Raw genomic sequence first — 16,873 nt, forward strand, 5'->3', positions numbered from 1 at the left:
CTCTTTCTCTCTCTCACTCTCTCTCTCAAATAAATAAATAAAATCTTAAAAAAAAAAAAAAACAGATATTCATGTGTGTCTGGATCTTTCAGGACTTTCTATTCCATTCCATTGATCTTTTTATTTATTTCTATGCCAATATCCACTGTGTTAGTTATTATACCTTTATTTTTTCATGAACCATAAAATTTTATTAAGATATTGAAAACATTCTTTTTACTTAGTAAACGATTTTTACATTATATCAATAGGCATTTATAAAGATGTCCATGACTTTTATATAACATTCAACACACAGTGAAACTAGCAAATCTAATATTCAACCACATAATTTCTTCCTTTACATGATACATACAATGAATACAATGTCAGTTAAAATTTCTGCCTGAGCATATGTTTCTCTTAATCCCCTCTGTGCCTCCTGGAGATGGGGCAAAATGAGCTGGACAGACTTGGAACTTTGTTCAATGCATAGTTACTGTAGCTTTAAATAAATATTGAAATCGTGTACTGTTAATCCTTCATCTTTGCTACTCTTTCTCAAAGATGTTTTGGCTAGTCTAGGTCCTTTGCATTTGTATATAAATTTTACAATCAGCTTGTTATTTATAGAGATTATGTTAGTACTCTTTTCCCAAACAAACTTTATAAAAATAAAATGAAAGTTATTTGGCATCTTGTAGTAAAAATGGGAAAACAGTAGTGTAACTCAATTATTCTACTGCAATTTTAGGTTAGTATGTAATTCTTACTCCTAATTTTTACACATTCATAGGAATTATCAAAACTTCACATTAGAAGAATATATTATGGCTTGATCTACATAGAAAGTTAAAATCCACAAATTTTTACCATGTCAGGTACAAGAGAAAACCCCAAATCCAATGTAAATCCTAGGAGACTTGATGTCTCCAAAATGAATGTTTGCACTGAGTGGCAGAATGTTTGTACATCGAAGAAGCTAAAGAAGGAGGGGGGGAGGGGGAGAAGGGGGAGAAGAAGAAGAAGCAGAAGAAGCAGAAGCAGCAGCAACTGTCACTAGGTGAACACCTCATAAAAGTCCAAAAAGAAGAGCATGGGGACTTTAAAAATGATCCAGTAAGACTTGCAGCTCTTTACTTTCTTGATTAATAAGACGAAAACACAATGTGAATTTCATCAAGTACTAGAAAAGCATTAAGAATATGAACCCACCAAAAGCAGCCTCCAGCAAATGGGAAAATCGTATTTTGGGTAATTCTGTGAAATTCTTAAAATAGGTCAAATTTTTTTCTTCTATAATACTTACCCCTTCAGGGAAGAAGCATAAATAAGAATCCCATTGTCTATTCCTAAGGCAGATTATGTACCTCAAAAATTCCAGGGAAATGCTTTTACAGAAGTGAAAGAATGTCCCAATTACATATTGGTCATAACAGAATCAATAGGAGAAAGCTCAAAGGTCATCTAGAAGTTTTCAAACCAGCCTTCATATTAGAATCTCAAAGAGAACTTTAAAAAATACACATGACTGGGCCCTACCCTGAGTTCTGATTTCTCTTAGCTGATCTAGGGATGGGGACTAGCATATATATTTTAGAAGCTGGCCGGGTAATTCTAATGTGAAGACAAAGTTGAGAAGGACTGTCCAACTATTTTCTTTTATATATGATAAAACTAAGGCAAAGAAAATTGATTTTCTCAGGAATGAAGCTGATGATTATTAGCAAGAGAAAACAAGAGAATGTAACATTTACAAAGAATTGGTTATTTATTGCTGCTTATGATATTACCCCCAAAACATAATGACTTAAAACAACAAACATGTATTACCTAACAGGATTTTGAGAATGCTTTACTTGAGTGATCCTGTTCAGTATCTCCTGTGACATTGCTGTCAAGCTGTCACCTGGAGATACAATCACCTGAAGGCTTAACTGGGGCTGAACAAAACTGCAGAAGACCTAACATTCCCCACTGGCTCTTAGGAGCAGGCCTCAGTTTCTTGCCACATAGGACTTTCCAAAGCGCTGCTTGCTATGTCCTCATGAAAGGGCAGCTGGTTTACCCAAATGAATGATCCAAGAGAGGGAGCAAGGAGGAAGTCATGATGCCTTCATGATCTATTGACATCCCTCCACTTCTGCCATATTCTACTCATTAAAAGCTAGTCACTAAATCCAGCCCATACTCAAGAGCAGGGAAATTTACCACCACCCTTTGAAGGAAACAGTAGGAAAGAATTTGTGGTCGGGGGCGCCTGGGTGGCTCAGTAAGTTGAGCGTCCAACTCTTGGTTTCAGCTCAGGTCATGATCTCATGGGTTGTGGGACTGGCCCACATGGGCTCCCCACTCAGTGGGGAGTTTGCTTCAAGACTAACTTAGCTTAACTGTAGTTTAAACAATAAACATTTATTTCTCGCAGTTCCAGAGGCTGGGAAGTCCATCATCAAGGTGGCAGTTGATTCAGTTCCTGGTGAACACCTGCTTCATGGCTTGCAGTGTCCTCACATGGCAGAGAGAAGAGAGCTCAGGTCTCTCTTCTCTTCTTAAGAACACTAATCCCATCATAGGGGTCCTACCCTTGAGACCCCATCGAAACCTAATTACCTCCCAACAGTCCCACTTCCAAATACATTGAAGGTTAGGGTTTCAATATTTGAATTTGGGGGGGGGGGCAAATTTCACATCTATATGCTAATATCTTTCCTTTATTTTTTATTTTTTTAAATATTTCATTTCTTTTTTGACAGAGAGAGACAGCTAGAGAGGGAACACAAGCAGGGGGAGTGGGAGAGGGAGAAGCAGGCTTCCCGCTGAGCAGGGAGCCTGATGTGGGGCTCGATCCTAGGACCCTGGGATCATGACCTGAGCCCAAGGCAGACGCTTAATGACTGAGTCACCCAGATGCACCTCTTTCCTTTAAAACTATATCCATTTTGATGAAAATTTCTTTTTTTTTCCAATCGTCAACAATGCTGTGATAAACACCTTTATATATAAAAAGAAAACATATCTTTGTGTACATGTATAAACATTTCTGTAGGATAAGCTCCTACAAGTGAAATTACTTGGCAAGTTTTAGATAACATCAGACCACACTTCAGAAAGGTTGCAAAAATGTCCACCTTCTCAAAAAGGAGGAAACATTGTTTCTGTAGTAACTGCCAGTATAAACATTTGTATCAAAAGACTATGTACAGTGAAGGGGGTCAGGGGCAAAACTCCCTGCACAGTTGAAAATCCACGTATAACTTTTTTAAACTTCTGACTCCCCAAAACCTTGACTGCTAATAGCCTACTTTGACCAGAAGCCTTACTGATAACATAAACAGTTGATTAAACATGTTCTGTATATGTATTATATACTGTATTCTTACAATAAAGTAAGCTAGAGAAAATATTATTAAGGAAATCACAAGGAAGAAAAAATACATTTACAGTGCTATACTGTATTTATTTTTTAAAAAATCCATGTGTGGGCAACCCTCTCAGGGCCCCTCCTTCTTCAGGAGCTTTATACTATCGCTCAATAAACTTTGCTTTGCTGCCCACCAAATAATAATAATAATAATAAAAAAAAAAAATCCACATGCACCCAAGCAGTTCAAACCCATGTTATTTAGCTGTATTTCTATTCTCTTACAGATGGGCCATTCTCAATCTTCATTTTACCTAATCAATCTAACTTTTCACATTGTCGATTACCTCTTCTTCCACAAAGCACTTTCTTCACTTTTCTTCCAAGGCTATATGTCTCCTGCTTTCCCTCATAACACACTGGACTCCCCCTTGTCAATCTTTCCTCCTGGTTCCTTCTCATGGAACCAGGGAATGGTCAAATCACTTGCAATCTCATGGATTTAAATACCTATCTCCAGCTGGATGTCTAAGAGGCATCTAAAAACATCTAAAGCTACATTCATAATCTCAACCCAAAAACCTGGTCCTTCCACATGTTACCTTATTTCAACTCAGTAAATTGCAACTCCATCTTTCCAGTTGCTCAAACCAAATCCTCTCTTAGGTCCCAACTTCCTCTTCTTTCAGATTTCTGCTTAAAACAGATCCTGCCTCCCACCATCATTCCTTATACTTTTAGTTTGCCTTTTTAAAAAATGCCATGTCTCAATATCTAAAATTAGTGTTTCTTTAATTGATCATCGTGTCCTCTACCAGAATATTAATTGAGGGTAGGAATTTAGCTGGTTCGCTACAGTATCTCTAGCATCTAGAGCAGTTTTATGTTGCTGTTGGCACACTGATCACTCTATTTGCTCAATAAACGAATGAGTTGTACAGGTCATACATAAATATAGTTGAAAATCAGGTTGATGAAGTGGCAAAGGCAATAAATTTAGAGATAAAGCATGTAGGACAGAGGTTTAGCCTAGGCACAGCTATGATGCTTTAGGCAATTTATCCTTCAAAATCGATTTCCTCATCTGTAAAATAGTGTTTATCCCATATTCCTCAGAAAATGAGACCATTGATACAGTATCTCTTTGGATTGCAATACACAAGTTTCACCACCTGCAACATCTAGGAAAAAATATGCTTCAGTTCTTCTCTTAATTTCATCTACTCATGTATAACAATTTGAGTGTACATCTTCAGTCTCTCATGCTACACTGTATCTTTAAATGTCCACTTGTGCAAACTTTGAGAATAGTAAAGGCAATTACCAGGAAAAAAAAAAATCACCAAAGAGTCTCTAATTCCATTATGGTGATGGTTGTACAACTATGTAAATATGCTAACAATCATTAATTGTACACTTAAAACAGGTGAGCTTTATGCTATGTAAACTACATCCCAATAAAACCGTTAATAAAACCCCCAAATAAAGAACGAAGTTCAGTAAGTAAGCTCTGCTATCAATCAGATCATCTTAAGAAATGGTTTATGAAAGAAACACCAATAGTTGGTCGAGTCCAAAGTGACCTGAACAACCCATCGTCAGAACGGTAATGGGATAACTAAGCTGAGGGCAGTAAGAACGAAGCCAGGTTCCTCCAGGAAAGAAAGCATCATGCTCCGAAGCCTGCAGTGTCAGTCCTCACAAGCATCGCACCTGCCTCCCTCCTCCTGTCCTGCTCCCCAAGCAAAAGCCCCATCTCAGTATGCAGAGTGGACGCCTGCTGGGGCGGGGGGGGGGGGGCAGTGTCTGCTTGGCTGGTGGCTCGGGGTTAGTTTACGTAAGGCCCGCGTCCTCTCCAACCCCAGATCTGCGCGGGGAGCTGACAAAATCTAGGCTAGCTGTGCTGACGACCCTCCCCGCACTGACCGACCCCGAGATCACCCGGGCACTTGGAGCCGCCGGCGCCCCAGCTCAGAAGGGCCTACAACAGCTCGCCGGCTCCGACTCTGGCCGAGCAGGCGTCACCCGAGATTTTAAAACGGTGACGGGCGCCACCTGGGCCCTCCGACTCGGGGCTGTGGGCGCCACCCAGAGCATGCCCGCGCGGAACTCCCGCCAGAACTCTCCCGGGGAAGCCCAGCGCGCTCAGAGCCCAGGTCGCCAGCGTCCGGCCGAGTCCGGGAGCCGCGCCCCGCTCCCGCGCGCGCGCAACTGTCCTCCCGCGACACCGCCCCTCCGCTGGGCTGGACTCGCGAGGCCCGACCTCCCCCTCGGCTGGTTTCCCGCCCCGCACGGAGGCGCGATCTGAAACGGGTCTTCCGCCAGCCAATGACTTCTGCCAGCGAGTCACCTCCAAGGTCCCCCGTGTCTTTTTCGCCCCCTTCCGCCTTCAGCGATGCCCGTCGACCGCTCCACTTGCGAGCCTCCTCCGTCCCCGCCCCGCAGAGTCGCCTGAGCGCGGCTAGTTGGACGGGGCGCAGGCGCAGTAGCGCGGACTGGCTGAGCGGTCGCGGAGGCCGGGGCTGGGCTGTGGTGCGCGGCCGGGGATCGCACCTGCAGTTTGGCGGCATCCACTGAAGAATCCCGAATGGGAATCCTGCCCAGGCACGTGGTCTTCGTATAAGCAGCCGCTCTCGTCGCTGCGGTGTGTTGGGCCGCAGGCGGCCCTTCAGAGTAGGTTGTACACGTCCTAATGGTTCCTCTTTTGCAGAAGAGGACACCGCAGATAGGCTAGGAGGGAGGAAATTGTCTCAGCCTTTCACGCCCGAAAATGGCACCTTGCATTCGAGGGAACGGTCCCCAGACAGAAAGTGCCTGGCTGTGCCTGCTGGCTTCTGTCCTGGGGCAACAAGCTCCATTAATCTGACCTGAAAAATGTTTCTGCTAGGGCAGTTGGAGCTGCCTGAAACCCGAGTCACAAGTCAGAAGTGCAGGCCACATTTCCTAATTTTGAGGTTTATTTTAAAATTTGAGGTTGGTTAACAACAGATGTGCAACAAGAACTAAGTTCTCCTTACAGGCCACTGGTTACTGCATGCCACGTGGAGCCCCATAAATTTACCATTTCTCTTCAAACTCATGCTGTCCTCTATTTGCCATATCCCCAGTGTTAGACCTGGAGTCACTTTCTAGTTTGGCCCCTAAGAAAATTCCTCATTCCAGTTGACCTCTCCCTGTCCCACAAGTGAAGGAGATCTGATTGCTTAACTAGTGGATCTGGTTGCCATAGTTAACTCTACTTTTGGTCATTTGGACAGTTAATAATTTGGGGCAATTATGAACAATGCTGCCATGAATAATTTTAGAAGTATCTTTTTGTAGAATATATATACACATTTCTCTTTTTTATGGTTTATTTTAAAGATTTATGTTAGAGCATGAGCGGGGGGGAGGGGGGTAGAGACAGAGGGAGAGAAGCAGACTCTTACTGAGTGCAGAGCCCAACACGGGGTTCAGTCCCATGACCCTGAGATCATGACCTGCGCCGAAATCAAGAGTCAGAGGCTTAACAGACTGAGCCACCCAGGCGCCTCATATATACACATTTCTATTAGGTAGGAATATATGTGTATTCAATTTGGGTAGATGTGAGCTATGGTCAGCAGAATAATGGCTCCCCAAAAAGGTCTATGTCCTGATCCCTGGAACCTATATTTTAGGCTACATGGCAAAAGGGAATTAAGGTTGCTGATCAGCCGACTTTAAAATAATTATTCTGGACTGTTCATTTTAGAAATAGTCTGTTAACTATAAATATAAATATTCCAACTAAGAACACAAGTTCTAATTAATATCCTGCTTAAAATACAGTTAATAATATAATTAGATATATGTTATAAGTAACAATCTAGACTAGACTATAAATAAATGTATAGAACAAGATAATGACCAAGAAAAGTTAAATGCCAAATATTAAAGGAGAGAATTTTTCAAGTGAAAAATTCCCAATGCATTTTATTCATAATGTAGCCAATTCAAGATGCCGGAGGAGATGTCTATATCTTCTGTGTTCTTGTTGGCAGCAATGAAGACAGAGCTTTTTTATTTATTATCCTGTCCAGTCTCACAATCAGATGCAATCTTTGATTTGTTAGATGCTTCATAATCTTGTATAATAAGCCTTAGGTGATTGATGATTTCCTTGTCAGCTGTTCTCATGTTAAATCCCAGCATCTTCATAATAATTTCTCGAAAGTCAGAAAGCTACAAAGAACCACCAAAAACATAAGATATATCATTAGTGGGTGCCTGGGTGGCTCAGTCGGTTAAAGGCTGCCTTTGGCTCGGGTCATGACCTCAGGGTCCTGGGATCGAGTCCCACATTGGGCTCCCTGCTCAGCAGGGAGTCTGCTTGTCCCTCTCTCTCTGCCCCTCCCCCTGCTCATATGCGTGCTTTCTCTCGCTCTCGAATAAATAAAATCTTTAAAAAAAAAAAGATATATCATTAGTTTTGGTCACCTACTTATTGTGTACAATGAAATTGGTATCAGAAATGTGGTCTTATTAAACATTTCTTTATGAAATGTAATATTCTACATTCAAATTATATTTTTAAGCTAGAAATATGGTCTCTTCTCTTACAAGAACTCTTTATTTAAAAATGTCCTTTTCAGGGTGCCTGGGTGGCTCAGTCGTTAAGCTCCTGCCTTCAGCTCAGGTCATGATCCCAGGGTCCTGGGATCGAGCCCCACATTGGGCTCCCTGCTCGATGGGAAGCCTGCTTCTCCCTCTCCCACTCCCCCTGCTTGTGTTCCCTCTCTAGCTGTCTCTCTCTGTCAAATAAATAAATAAAATCTTTAAAAAAAAAAAGCTTTTAAATATATATATTTAAAAATAATAAAAATGTCCTTTTCATTTTAAGATTTTATTTTTACACTTTATAGACTAAACCTAATTTTACTGCTGCTTGTTTTTCATCCCTAAGGAAATTCTTTTTTGGACTTTGGATTTGCTGTATGGTAATAGTAGTCCCCTAAACATCTCTCCACTCCTCCTCCCAAAACCATAGTGATCTTCTAAGGAAAGCAGTTATAACCACCCACAAATCATATCTAAAGCATAAGTAGAGAATATCACAGAATTCAGTTTGCATATAAGTGGGGAAATAAATATCCTAAACCAGCAGAGGCCACTCCTGAGCCCACACTGGAGGATGCAGCTGGTTTCCAGTGGTGTCCCAGAAACAGGACAATATATAAATGGGGAAATACTGAGAAGTCTACAACCTGGTGGGTCAGAAAACTGGCAAGTGGGAAGGAAAAGAAAAGGGCTTAGAAGCACATGAGACCAAAAATGGCAGTCTTTTTTTTTTAAGATTTTATTTATTTATTTTTAGAGAGAGCTCGTGCCCACAAGTGAGCTGGGGGAGGAGCAGAGACGGAGGGAGAGGGAGAGGGAGAGAGAATCTGAAGCAGACTCCAAGCCCAGCACAGAGCCCGACGCGGGGCTCCATCCCATGACCACGAGATCATGACCTGAGCTGAAACCAAGAGTCGAATGCTTAACCAACTGAGCCACCCAGGCACTCCCAAAAATGGCAGTTCTGAAGGACAAGGTTTCTGAGGGGAGAGGGAGATACTTGGAAGGGTGAGATGTTCCTTGGAGGTTTGGAGATAAAGGAAAAGAAAAAAGCTAAACAGTGGAAAATAAGGTACTTCTATAAACAAGAGTACTGCAGAACCGGGTATCATACAACCTCCCACCGCAACAGAAAAGGCTTGATGTAAGACTTTAGAAACTGCACTCACTGTGCCAACACAAGAGGGTAGTATTGAGTTAAGAAACCAAGTAAGTAAACCCCACCCTCTAACTACCCTAAAGTAGAAACACCTGAAATTGAGAGGGCAGGGCAATTAAAAGGATTTGATTTTATTTTTATAGATTTTATTTATTTAATTGAGAGAGAGAGAGAGAGAGGAAGGAGCAGGAGGAAGGAGAGGGAGAAGCAGACTCCCCACTGAACAGGGAGCCCACACAGGGTTCATTCCCAGGACTTGATCCCAGGACTTTGGGATCATGACTGGAGCCGATGGCAGACATCCAACCAACCGAGCCACCTAGGCACCCCAATTAAAAGGATTTTAAAGTGTATAGATAAATGGCAAGTAATATCCCTCCAAATTTCTTTAAGAAGAAAAGAGCATCATCCAAACTAGTCAAGAGATGAAAATACTCCCCCCACCACCCAAAAAAAAAAAAAAAAAAAAAAAAACTGCCACGGAGCAAAAGAAACATGTTTGACACAATACCTGATATGGATTACATTTCAGGGGCACCTGGGTGGCTCAGTTGGTTAAGTGTCTGACTCTTGATTTCTGGCTCAGGTCATGGGGTCGTGGGATTGAGCCCCTCCATGGGCTCTGTGCTCAGCATGGAGTCTGCTTGTCCCTCTCCCTCTGCTCCTACCCCACTCACATGTGTGCACTCTCTCTCACTCACAACTAAATAAGTAAATAAAATCTTTTAAAATTGTTTTCAAACAAGGATTTGCAGACATGGGGGGGCAGGAATACCTCTATTTTGAATCAGAAATGTAGTAATTCAGAATACAAATGGACCAAAAAATGACATCCAATATGCCTTATAGATCAGGAAGATGTGGTGGTTGAACTCAGGCAAGAATAAGACAAAGTCATCTCAGAAGCAAAGTGTCAACTACAGAGTACCCAAAGGAGAAGAGATCTGACTGAAAATATAGTAAGGATATTGGGAAGAATAAAAACAAGAATATAAGTATGCAGAAGTTTAAAAAGAAAAAAACAAAAATAGTATCATGATTTTATGTTTCAAGAATCTTTTAAGGTAATTGATAAAAGTTACATATATCTTAAGCTACCAGTAATAGAGATGTGGCATATAATTCCACAGTAGCCCCAAATTATCAGTTAGCCTTTTAAAAATTCTCTTGAGGGGCACCTGGATGGCACAGTCCTTTAAAGCGTCTGACTCTTGGTTTCGGCTCAGGTCGTGATCTCAGGATTGTGAGGTCGAGCCCCGAATCGGCTCCAAGCTCAGTGCAGAGTCTGCTTGAGGTTCTCTCTCCCTCTCCCTCTCCCTCTGCCTCTGTCCTTCCCCTCGTTCTCTTTCTAAAATAAATAACTCTTTAAAAAAAAATTCTCTTACAACACCTGCTTTATAAATGTAGTGAAAATCTAGGCAAATTTAGAAGCACTACTACCCTCTTTTCCTAGAAACTGACTCAGCCCCAGACACATGGTTTCTCCTGAACTTCCATTCTCGGACATCTTTTTCCTCTTGTCATTGGTTAATCAGAGGATGTGTATGCAAACCTAAGTGAAGATAATCATATATGCTGCCCCTTGCTACTGTGGATTCACCAGGAATAGGCATTTGACCTAAGCTGAGCTTTCTTAGACCCTTTCCTGGGACTCTCTCTCCTGTCACAGATTCTCTAAACACAAAGCAAGCTGACACACACAGATGATTAGAAAAGCTTTAGAAGGCTCCAGGCACTGATCCTGTGGTCCAAGTGCAGCTCTTGCCCCCTCAGAGGTCTGGTTGTTTAACTCACCTTTGATTCCATAAGCCAACAAACTCCTTTTTGTCTGGCTTAGATAAGAGTCTAAGTTGAGATGGGTGTTGATCACTTTAACTCAAAGACTGTTGATATAATAATGAACAAAACAAACCTCGTGTTTTTGTCCTGGAACTTTATCAAGTGTGCCCTTTGCTGTGCAGAACTCCGGAGTCACAGTGTCTAACAGCTGATGGACCTTCTCTTTGTCCCCTCTTGCCTCTTCCTTGGCAGAGTCCAATGTAGTTTTCACGTTGTCTGTTTTCATAACTGCCTTCCCTTTCATTGCTTCAACTTGTGTTAAAGATTGCCTGAGCTTTTCAATTGTTTTGTTCTGTGAGGGTATAAGGTTGGGGGAAAGGGAGATGACTAATTAGATCTCTTCTAAATAAAAGACAAGATCTATGATATAACCCATGCTTCTTTTCCTTCTTCTTCTTCTTCTTTTTTTTGAAGATCTGATATATGGAAAAGAAAGAAAACTCCACAATTTATGAATTAAGAGGATATTTCTCAACCATCATACTCATCAATAACAGTCACTGAGCACTTTTATAAACTAGGCACTTAGGATTTAAAGAGGTTTAATGAGTATTCATGTCCTCAAAAGTGTTAACAGCCTCTGCTAACCAAATTCAGAAATAGAGAAAATAACTGGCTTTGAAGCAAGATAAATATTGCTGATAAAATGGCAAAAAAAAAATTGATCCATTAGTATTTAGTGCACCTTTGGTTTAAGGCATAAAACATATGTTTGAAATACTACAAGTGAAGCTTGATATGGAGAAGATCCAAAGAGGAGCCTCCAAAAATGAATAAAAGTTTTAACTATTTACCCCAATAAGAAAGACCAAAATAAGATGAAAAGAACAAGGACTCTAGAATCCTAGCATTTAGAATACCAGTTACCTTTGAGAAGTAGGAAAGAGAATAGGCTTTGGTGTGGTTGATATTACTCTGGTTTTTTTAGGTAAGTGGTAGATGTCCATGCATCTAATTTTATTATCCGATATGCTTTAATATTATATATACTCATGTGTGCATATAAAACAATTTTACTGTTTTTTAAAAAATTCAATAAGAAACATGCAGCTAAAATAATAACAGACCAAAGCTGAAGAGAATTTTTGAAAGCCTCACTTCCTTTACTTACCTTAAGGACATTTACTCTTGTAAGTTGAATTTTCATACTTTTATTTGACAATTTCAAATCACTGAGCTGTTTCTGAAGTTTCTGAATTTTCTCCTCTAGTCTCTGAGTTGTAGCAATCTGTAAATTTTGCTGAATATTCAATAACGTTTGTTTCCCGTTGTCTTTCTCTAGCTGTCTGGACATCTTGCCATGCTTGTCTGTCCACGAATTCTTAGTCCCAGAGTTTTCCTTTGCAGAAATCAACAGTATTGAAATAAAGAAGTTGTACTTTAAGGTGGTGTTCCACACTAGCATACCAGATCTACTCTAGGCTAATAAACTGCAGACAGTAATACTTGCATACGTAAAATATTTTTTCACCATAGATATGCATTATTAAGGGCACCTGGGTGTTTCAGTCGGTTAAGCATCTGCCTTCGGCTCAGATCATGATCCCAGGGTCCTGGGATGGAGCCCCGCATCGGGCTCCCTGCTCAGCAGGAAGCCTGCTTCTCCCTCTCCCTTTGCCACTCCCCCTGCTTGTGCTCTCTTTCACTCTCTCTCAAATAAATAAATAAAATCTTTTTTAAAAAAAGATATTCATTATTGAAATAATCTGGAAAATAAAATATGACAATAAAATTGATGGCTCAGTGCTAACAATTTTATAAATACCAGATGGTAACATAGATTATATCAACTTTTCTAGCAATGTATTATAAGGAAATAAATATTTAAACATTCATACACAAAGATATTCTTTACATTATTTATAACATGAAAAAATAGAAACAATGCAAATGTCAAAAAAAGAATAACTAGGGACGCCTGGGTGACTCAGTCGTTAAGCATCTGCCTTCGGCTCGGGTCATGATCCCAGGGTCCTGGGATCGAGTCCTACATCAGGCTCCTTGCTCAGTGAGGAGCCTGCTTCTCCCTCTTCCTCTGCTGCTCCCCCTGCTTGTGCTCTCTCTCTCTCTGACAAATAAATAAATAAAAATCTTTAAAAAAAAGAATAATTAAATAAAATACACATTATTATTTTTTAAAGATTTTATTTATTTATTTGACAGAGAGAGACACAGCGAGAGAGGGAATACAAGCAGGGGGAGTGGGAGAGGGAGAAGCAGGCCTCCTGCTGAGCAAGGAGCCCAATGTAGGACTCGATCCCAGGACCTTGGGATTATGACCTGAGCCGAAGGCAGATGCTTAATGACTGAGCCACCCAGGTGTCCCCTCTGGTGTGATTCTAAAATAATAAGACTAACGTTTCACTTTCAGGGTTCCAGTGGTCAGTTAGTGTACTTATTAATAGAAATAAATATAGATTATATTGAGATATCTGGACTTAAATAACTTTAAGAAAAAAATTACCAATCACTAATATTATAAATATTTAAACTACAGATATCTGAAATAGCAGGAAAAAAGTATGTTAATAATCTTATTTTAAATACATATTGTGAAATATTGATATTCAAAAAGAATGTTTTTAATTTGTCAAGAATTATATTACAAAGCTAACTGAGTAAATTGTAAACTGTATGTACAAATTGCCACTTTAACAGGTATACAGTTTACACTGAATAATTATACTCACATAGTGTTATCATTAACCTACTTTATTTCTGTCCTCTGTTGTTCCTTTAAATGTATTCTGTTGGGGGGCACCTGGGTGGCTCAGTCACTTAAGTGTCTGCCTTCGGCTCAGGCCATGATCCCAGGATGGAGCCCCACATTGGGCTCCTCAGCAGGGAGTCTGCTTCTCCCTCTGCTCTCCCCCCTCCCTGCCCTGGCCCTGCTCTTTCACTCGCTCTCTTTCAAATAAATAAGTAAAAAAAAAATTTTTTTTTAAAGATTTTATTTATTTGACAGAGAAAGACACAGCGAGAGAGGGAACACAAGCAGGGGGAGTGGGAGGGGGAGAAGCAGGCTCTCCGCTGAGCAGGGACCCCAACGCGGGGCTCGATCCCAGGACCCTGGGATCATGACCTGAGCCGAAGGCAGACGCTTAACGACTGAGCCACCCAGGCGCCCCATAAGTAAAATATTTTTTAAAAATGTATTCTGTTAGACTAATTCTTCATCTACCACTAAATGAAATTTAGGACAAGGCCTTATTTTCTCTGATCACTTTCAGTTTTGTGTAAAAATTTTAACTTTACCTTTACTCACGGTTGTAGGTACTCAGGAGAGACGACATTAACTGATCAAGAAATTATAAAGTAAAAGAACCAAGTAGAAATATTAGATATGACAAATGAAGAGTTGAAATGAACAACGTAATAGATGAGATAAAAAAATGGATAAAATCTCGATTTGAGGATCAAATTGAGTGAGTTGAAAGATCATATTGAAAACTCTCCAAGGGGCGCCTGGGTAACTCAGTCGTTAGGCATCTGCCTTCAGCTCAAGTCATGATCCCAGGCTTCTGGGATGGAGCCCCGCACCGCATCGGGCTCCCTGCTCCACAAGGAAGCCTGCTTCTCCCTGTCCCACTCCCCCTGCTTGTGTTCCCTCTCTCACCGTGTCGCTATCAAATAAATAAATAAAATCTTAAAAAAAAAAAAAAGAAAACTCTTCAGGAAGGCAGGATAAAAGGACAATAGGATATAAACTATTAAAAAAAAAAAAAAAGCAGGGGCACCTGGCTGGCTCAGTCAGCAGAACATGTGACTCTTGATCTTGGGGTTGTAGGTTTGAGCCCCATGTTGGGTGTAGAGATTACTTTAAAAAAATCTTTTAAGAAATTTAAGAATTAAAATAAAATGAAAATTTAAAAAAGCCAAGTGTATTAGGGTTCTCCAGAGAGACAATACCAGTCAAAGGTGTGTGTGTGTGTGTGTGTGTGTGTGTGTGTGTGTGTATAGTGTGTGTGTGTGTGTGTATAGTTGACCCTTGAACAGCACAGGTTGGAATTGTGTGGGTCCACTTTTACACAGATTTCTTTTTCAATAAATATATTGGAAAAACTTGTAAAGATTTGCAAGAATTTGAAAAAACCCATAGATGAACCACATAGACTAGAGATATCAGAAAAATTTTTAAAAAGTTAGGTATGTCATAAATACATAAAATGTATATAGAAACTAGTCTATTTTATCATTTGCTATCATAAAATATCACAAAGCTATTATAAAAAGTTAAAATTTATCAAAAATTACACAAATACCACAGATCATACATGATACCATTCTCATTCAAGAGAAATATAAACAAACATGAAAATGCAATGTTAAATCAATAACTGCATAAAATTAACTGCACTACATACTGTACTACCATAATAATTTTGTAGCTATCTCCTGTTGCTATTGCAGTGAGTTCAAGTGTTGGGAGTATCTGTGACACTGATCATGTGTGAGCAGTTGGTCTCTCCAGTAAATTCCATATTGTGGTAAAAACTGATTTCTTGCAGTTCTTGCATATTTTTTCATTATGTCTAATGTAATACTATAAACCTTAAGTAACACGATGGGACTCTACGAAGTATCAAATATGTCGGTCAAGTTTAGTGGTTATCTAAAAATAATTAGAACCAAGTAAAAGAAAACAGTATATTCAAACAATGCAAAAATTAAAAATTTAGAGAATACCAACACAATTGGGGACTGAGGTCAACAACCAAAGGGACATGATATTCCTATAAATATTAAGTAAAAGAGAGTATGGTTCTTAATTAAAGAACACCAACATAAGAATAAAAATAGAACATATAACTTTAAAACCAGGGGAAAAAAATGATCTCTTAATAAAAACCAGGAAAATAGACCCCTCCAACAAAAGGAAAGTAAAATATATGGAAATTATGAAATAAGTTGGGACAATCACATACTAATATAATAATAATTGCAATAAAGATAAATATGTTAAATTCACCAATTGGATACCCTCCAATTTGATTTTTAAAAAATATAACCATATACTGTCTTTAATCACAAAGATGGAGAAAGGCAAAAAATAAAAGGATAAAAAGATATATCAGGCACACATGAACAAAAAGAACATTGTATAATTAGTAACCATAATTTCTGAAAATGGAGAATTTAAGGCAATATTTTATAAAGCACAAAAAAGAGAATGTATATAGTACTTAAAAGAACAAGAGAGCAAATATCATCATAAGTGCACCTGCTCCAGTAATCTATAAAGCATAAGATGACAGAACTGCAAAGATACATGGATGAACAAAAAATTATCCTTAGAGAATTAGGATACCTTTTCCAGAATCAAGGATATAAAAATCATCAGAGATACTCATTATTTGAACCATACAAACAATATGCTTGAGCATTAGCTATATATGGAACTTTATACCCAACAGAGAACACATTCTTATAAGCACACATGGAACAGTTACCAAAATCAACGAAGTATTAAGCCATGTAAGAAGTCTCAGTAAATTCTCAAGGATCATATACTGCCAGCGTGTTGTAATAAAATACAAAATTTTTAAAATCCCATATATCTGGAAACTTAAAAACATGTTACTATATTTAAAATGAAAAATAAGGAAAATATTGGTCAAATGTTGTTCAAGGTCAACCACTAAACTTGACCAATATTTTGTCAATATTTGTGAAACAAAGCTAAAGTACCTCTTGACAGAAAAATTTATGATTTGAATTATGATTTAAATAAGTACATTTATCAGGATATGTGAAAGGTTAAACATAAACCAGTTGCTCTTGTTCTTTCTCTTCTTATTCTTCCTTTCCTTTCTTTTCCTCTTTGGACAACTCAGTCCTAAAGCCATTAAGTGGGCAGAACAAGGTAGGCTCCAGAATGATGAGAGAAATGCTGTGACCCAAGCAGGACGACAAAAGTGGGCACAGAGGAGGGCTGCCCTGCAGAGGGACTCAGAGTC

The 16,873-nt window shown here is 39.5% G+C and overlaps 2 protein-coding genes across 3 annotated transcripts in view; both read right to left on the bottom strand.

Moving 5' to 3' along the window:
* Positions 1-6,224, bottom strand: part of ESR2 (estrogen receptor 2) — a 114,665-nt gene extending 108,441 nt beyond the window's left edge. Inside the window, exon 1 of one of the 2 annotated variants that reach the window (XM_036088756.2) lies at positions 5,894-6,224. The gene's annotated coding sequence lies outside the window, so the exon portion shown is untranslated. Of the gene's footprint in view, positions 1-5,690; positions 5,802-5,893 lie in introns of those variants that run through there. The other variant, XM_036088757.2, reaches the window with a different exon arrangement.
* Positions 6,225-7,252: 1,028 nt separating this feature from the next.
* Positions 7,253-16,873, bottom strand: part of LOC118533444 (uncharacterized) — a 42,797-nt gene continuing 33,176 nt past the window's right edge. Inside the window, exons 7-9 of the mRNA XM_078054335.1 lie at positions 12,028-12,255; positions 10,990-11,208; positions 7,253-7,543 (exon numbers count right to left, since the gene is read on the bottom strand). Coding sequence (XP_077910461.1) covers positions 7,382-7,543; positions 10,990-11,208; positions 12,028-12,255 — 609 coding nt within the window. The 3' untranslated portion in view covers positions 7,253-7,381. The remainder of the gene's footprint in view (positions 7,544-10,989; positions 11,209-12,027; positions 12,256-16,873) is intronic.

The sequence above is a fragment of the Halichoerus grypus genome, chromosome 8, assembly GCF_964656455.1.
Source record: "Halichoerus grypus chromosome 8, mHalGry1.hap1.1, whole genome shotgun sequence".
NCBI lineage: Eukaryota > Metazoa > Chordata > Mammalia > Carnivora > Phocidae > Halichoerus > Halichoerus grypus.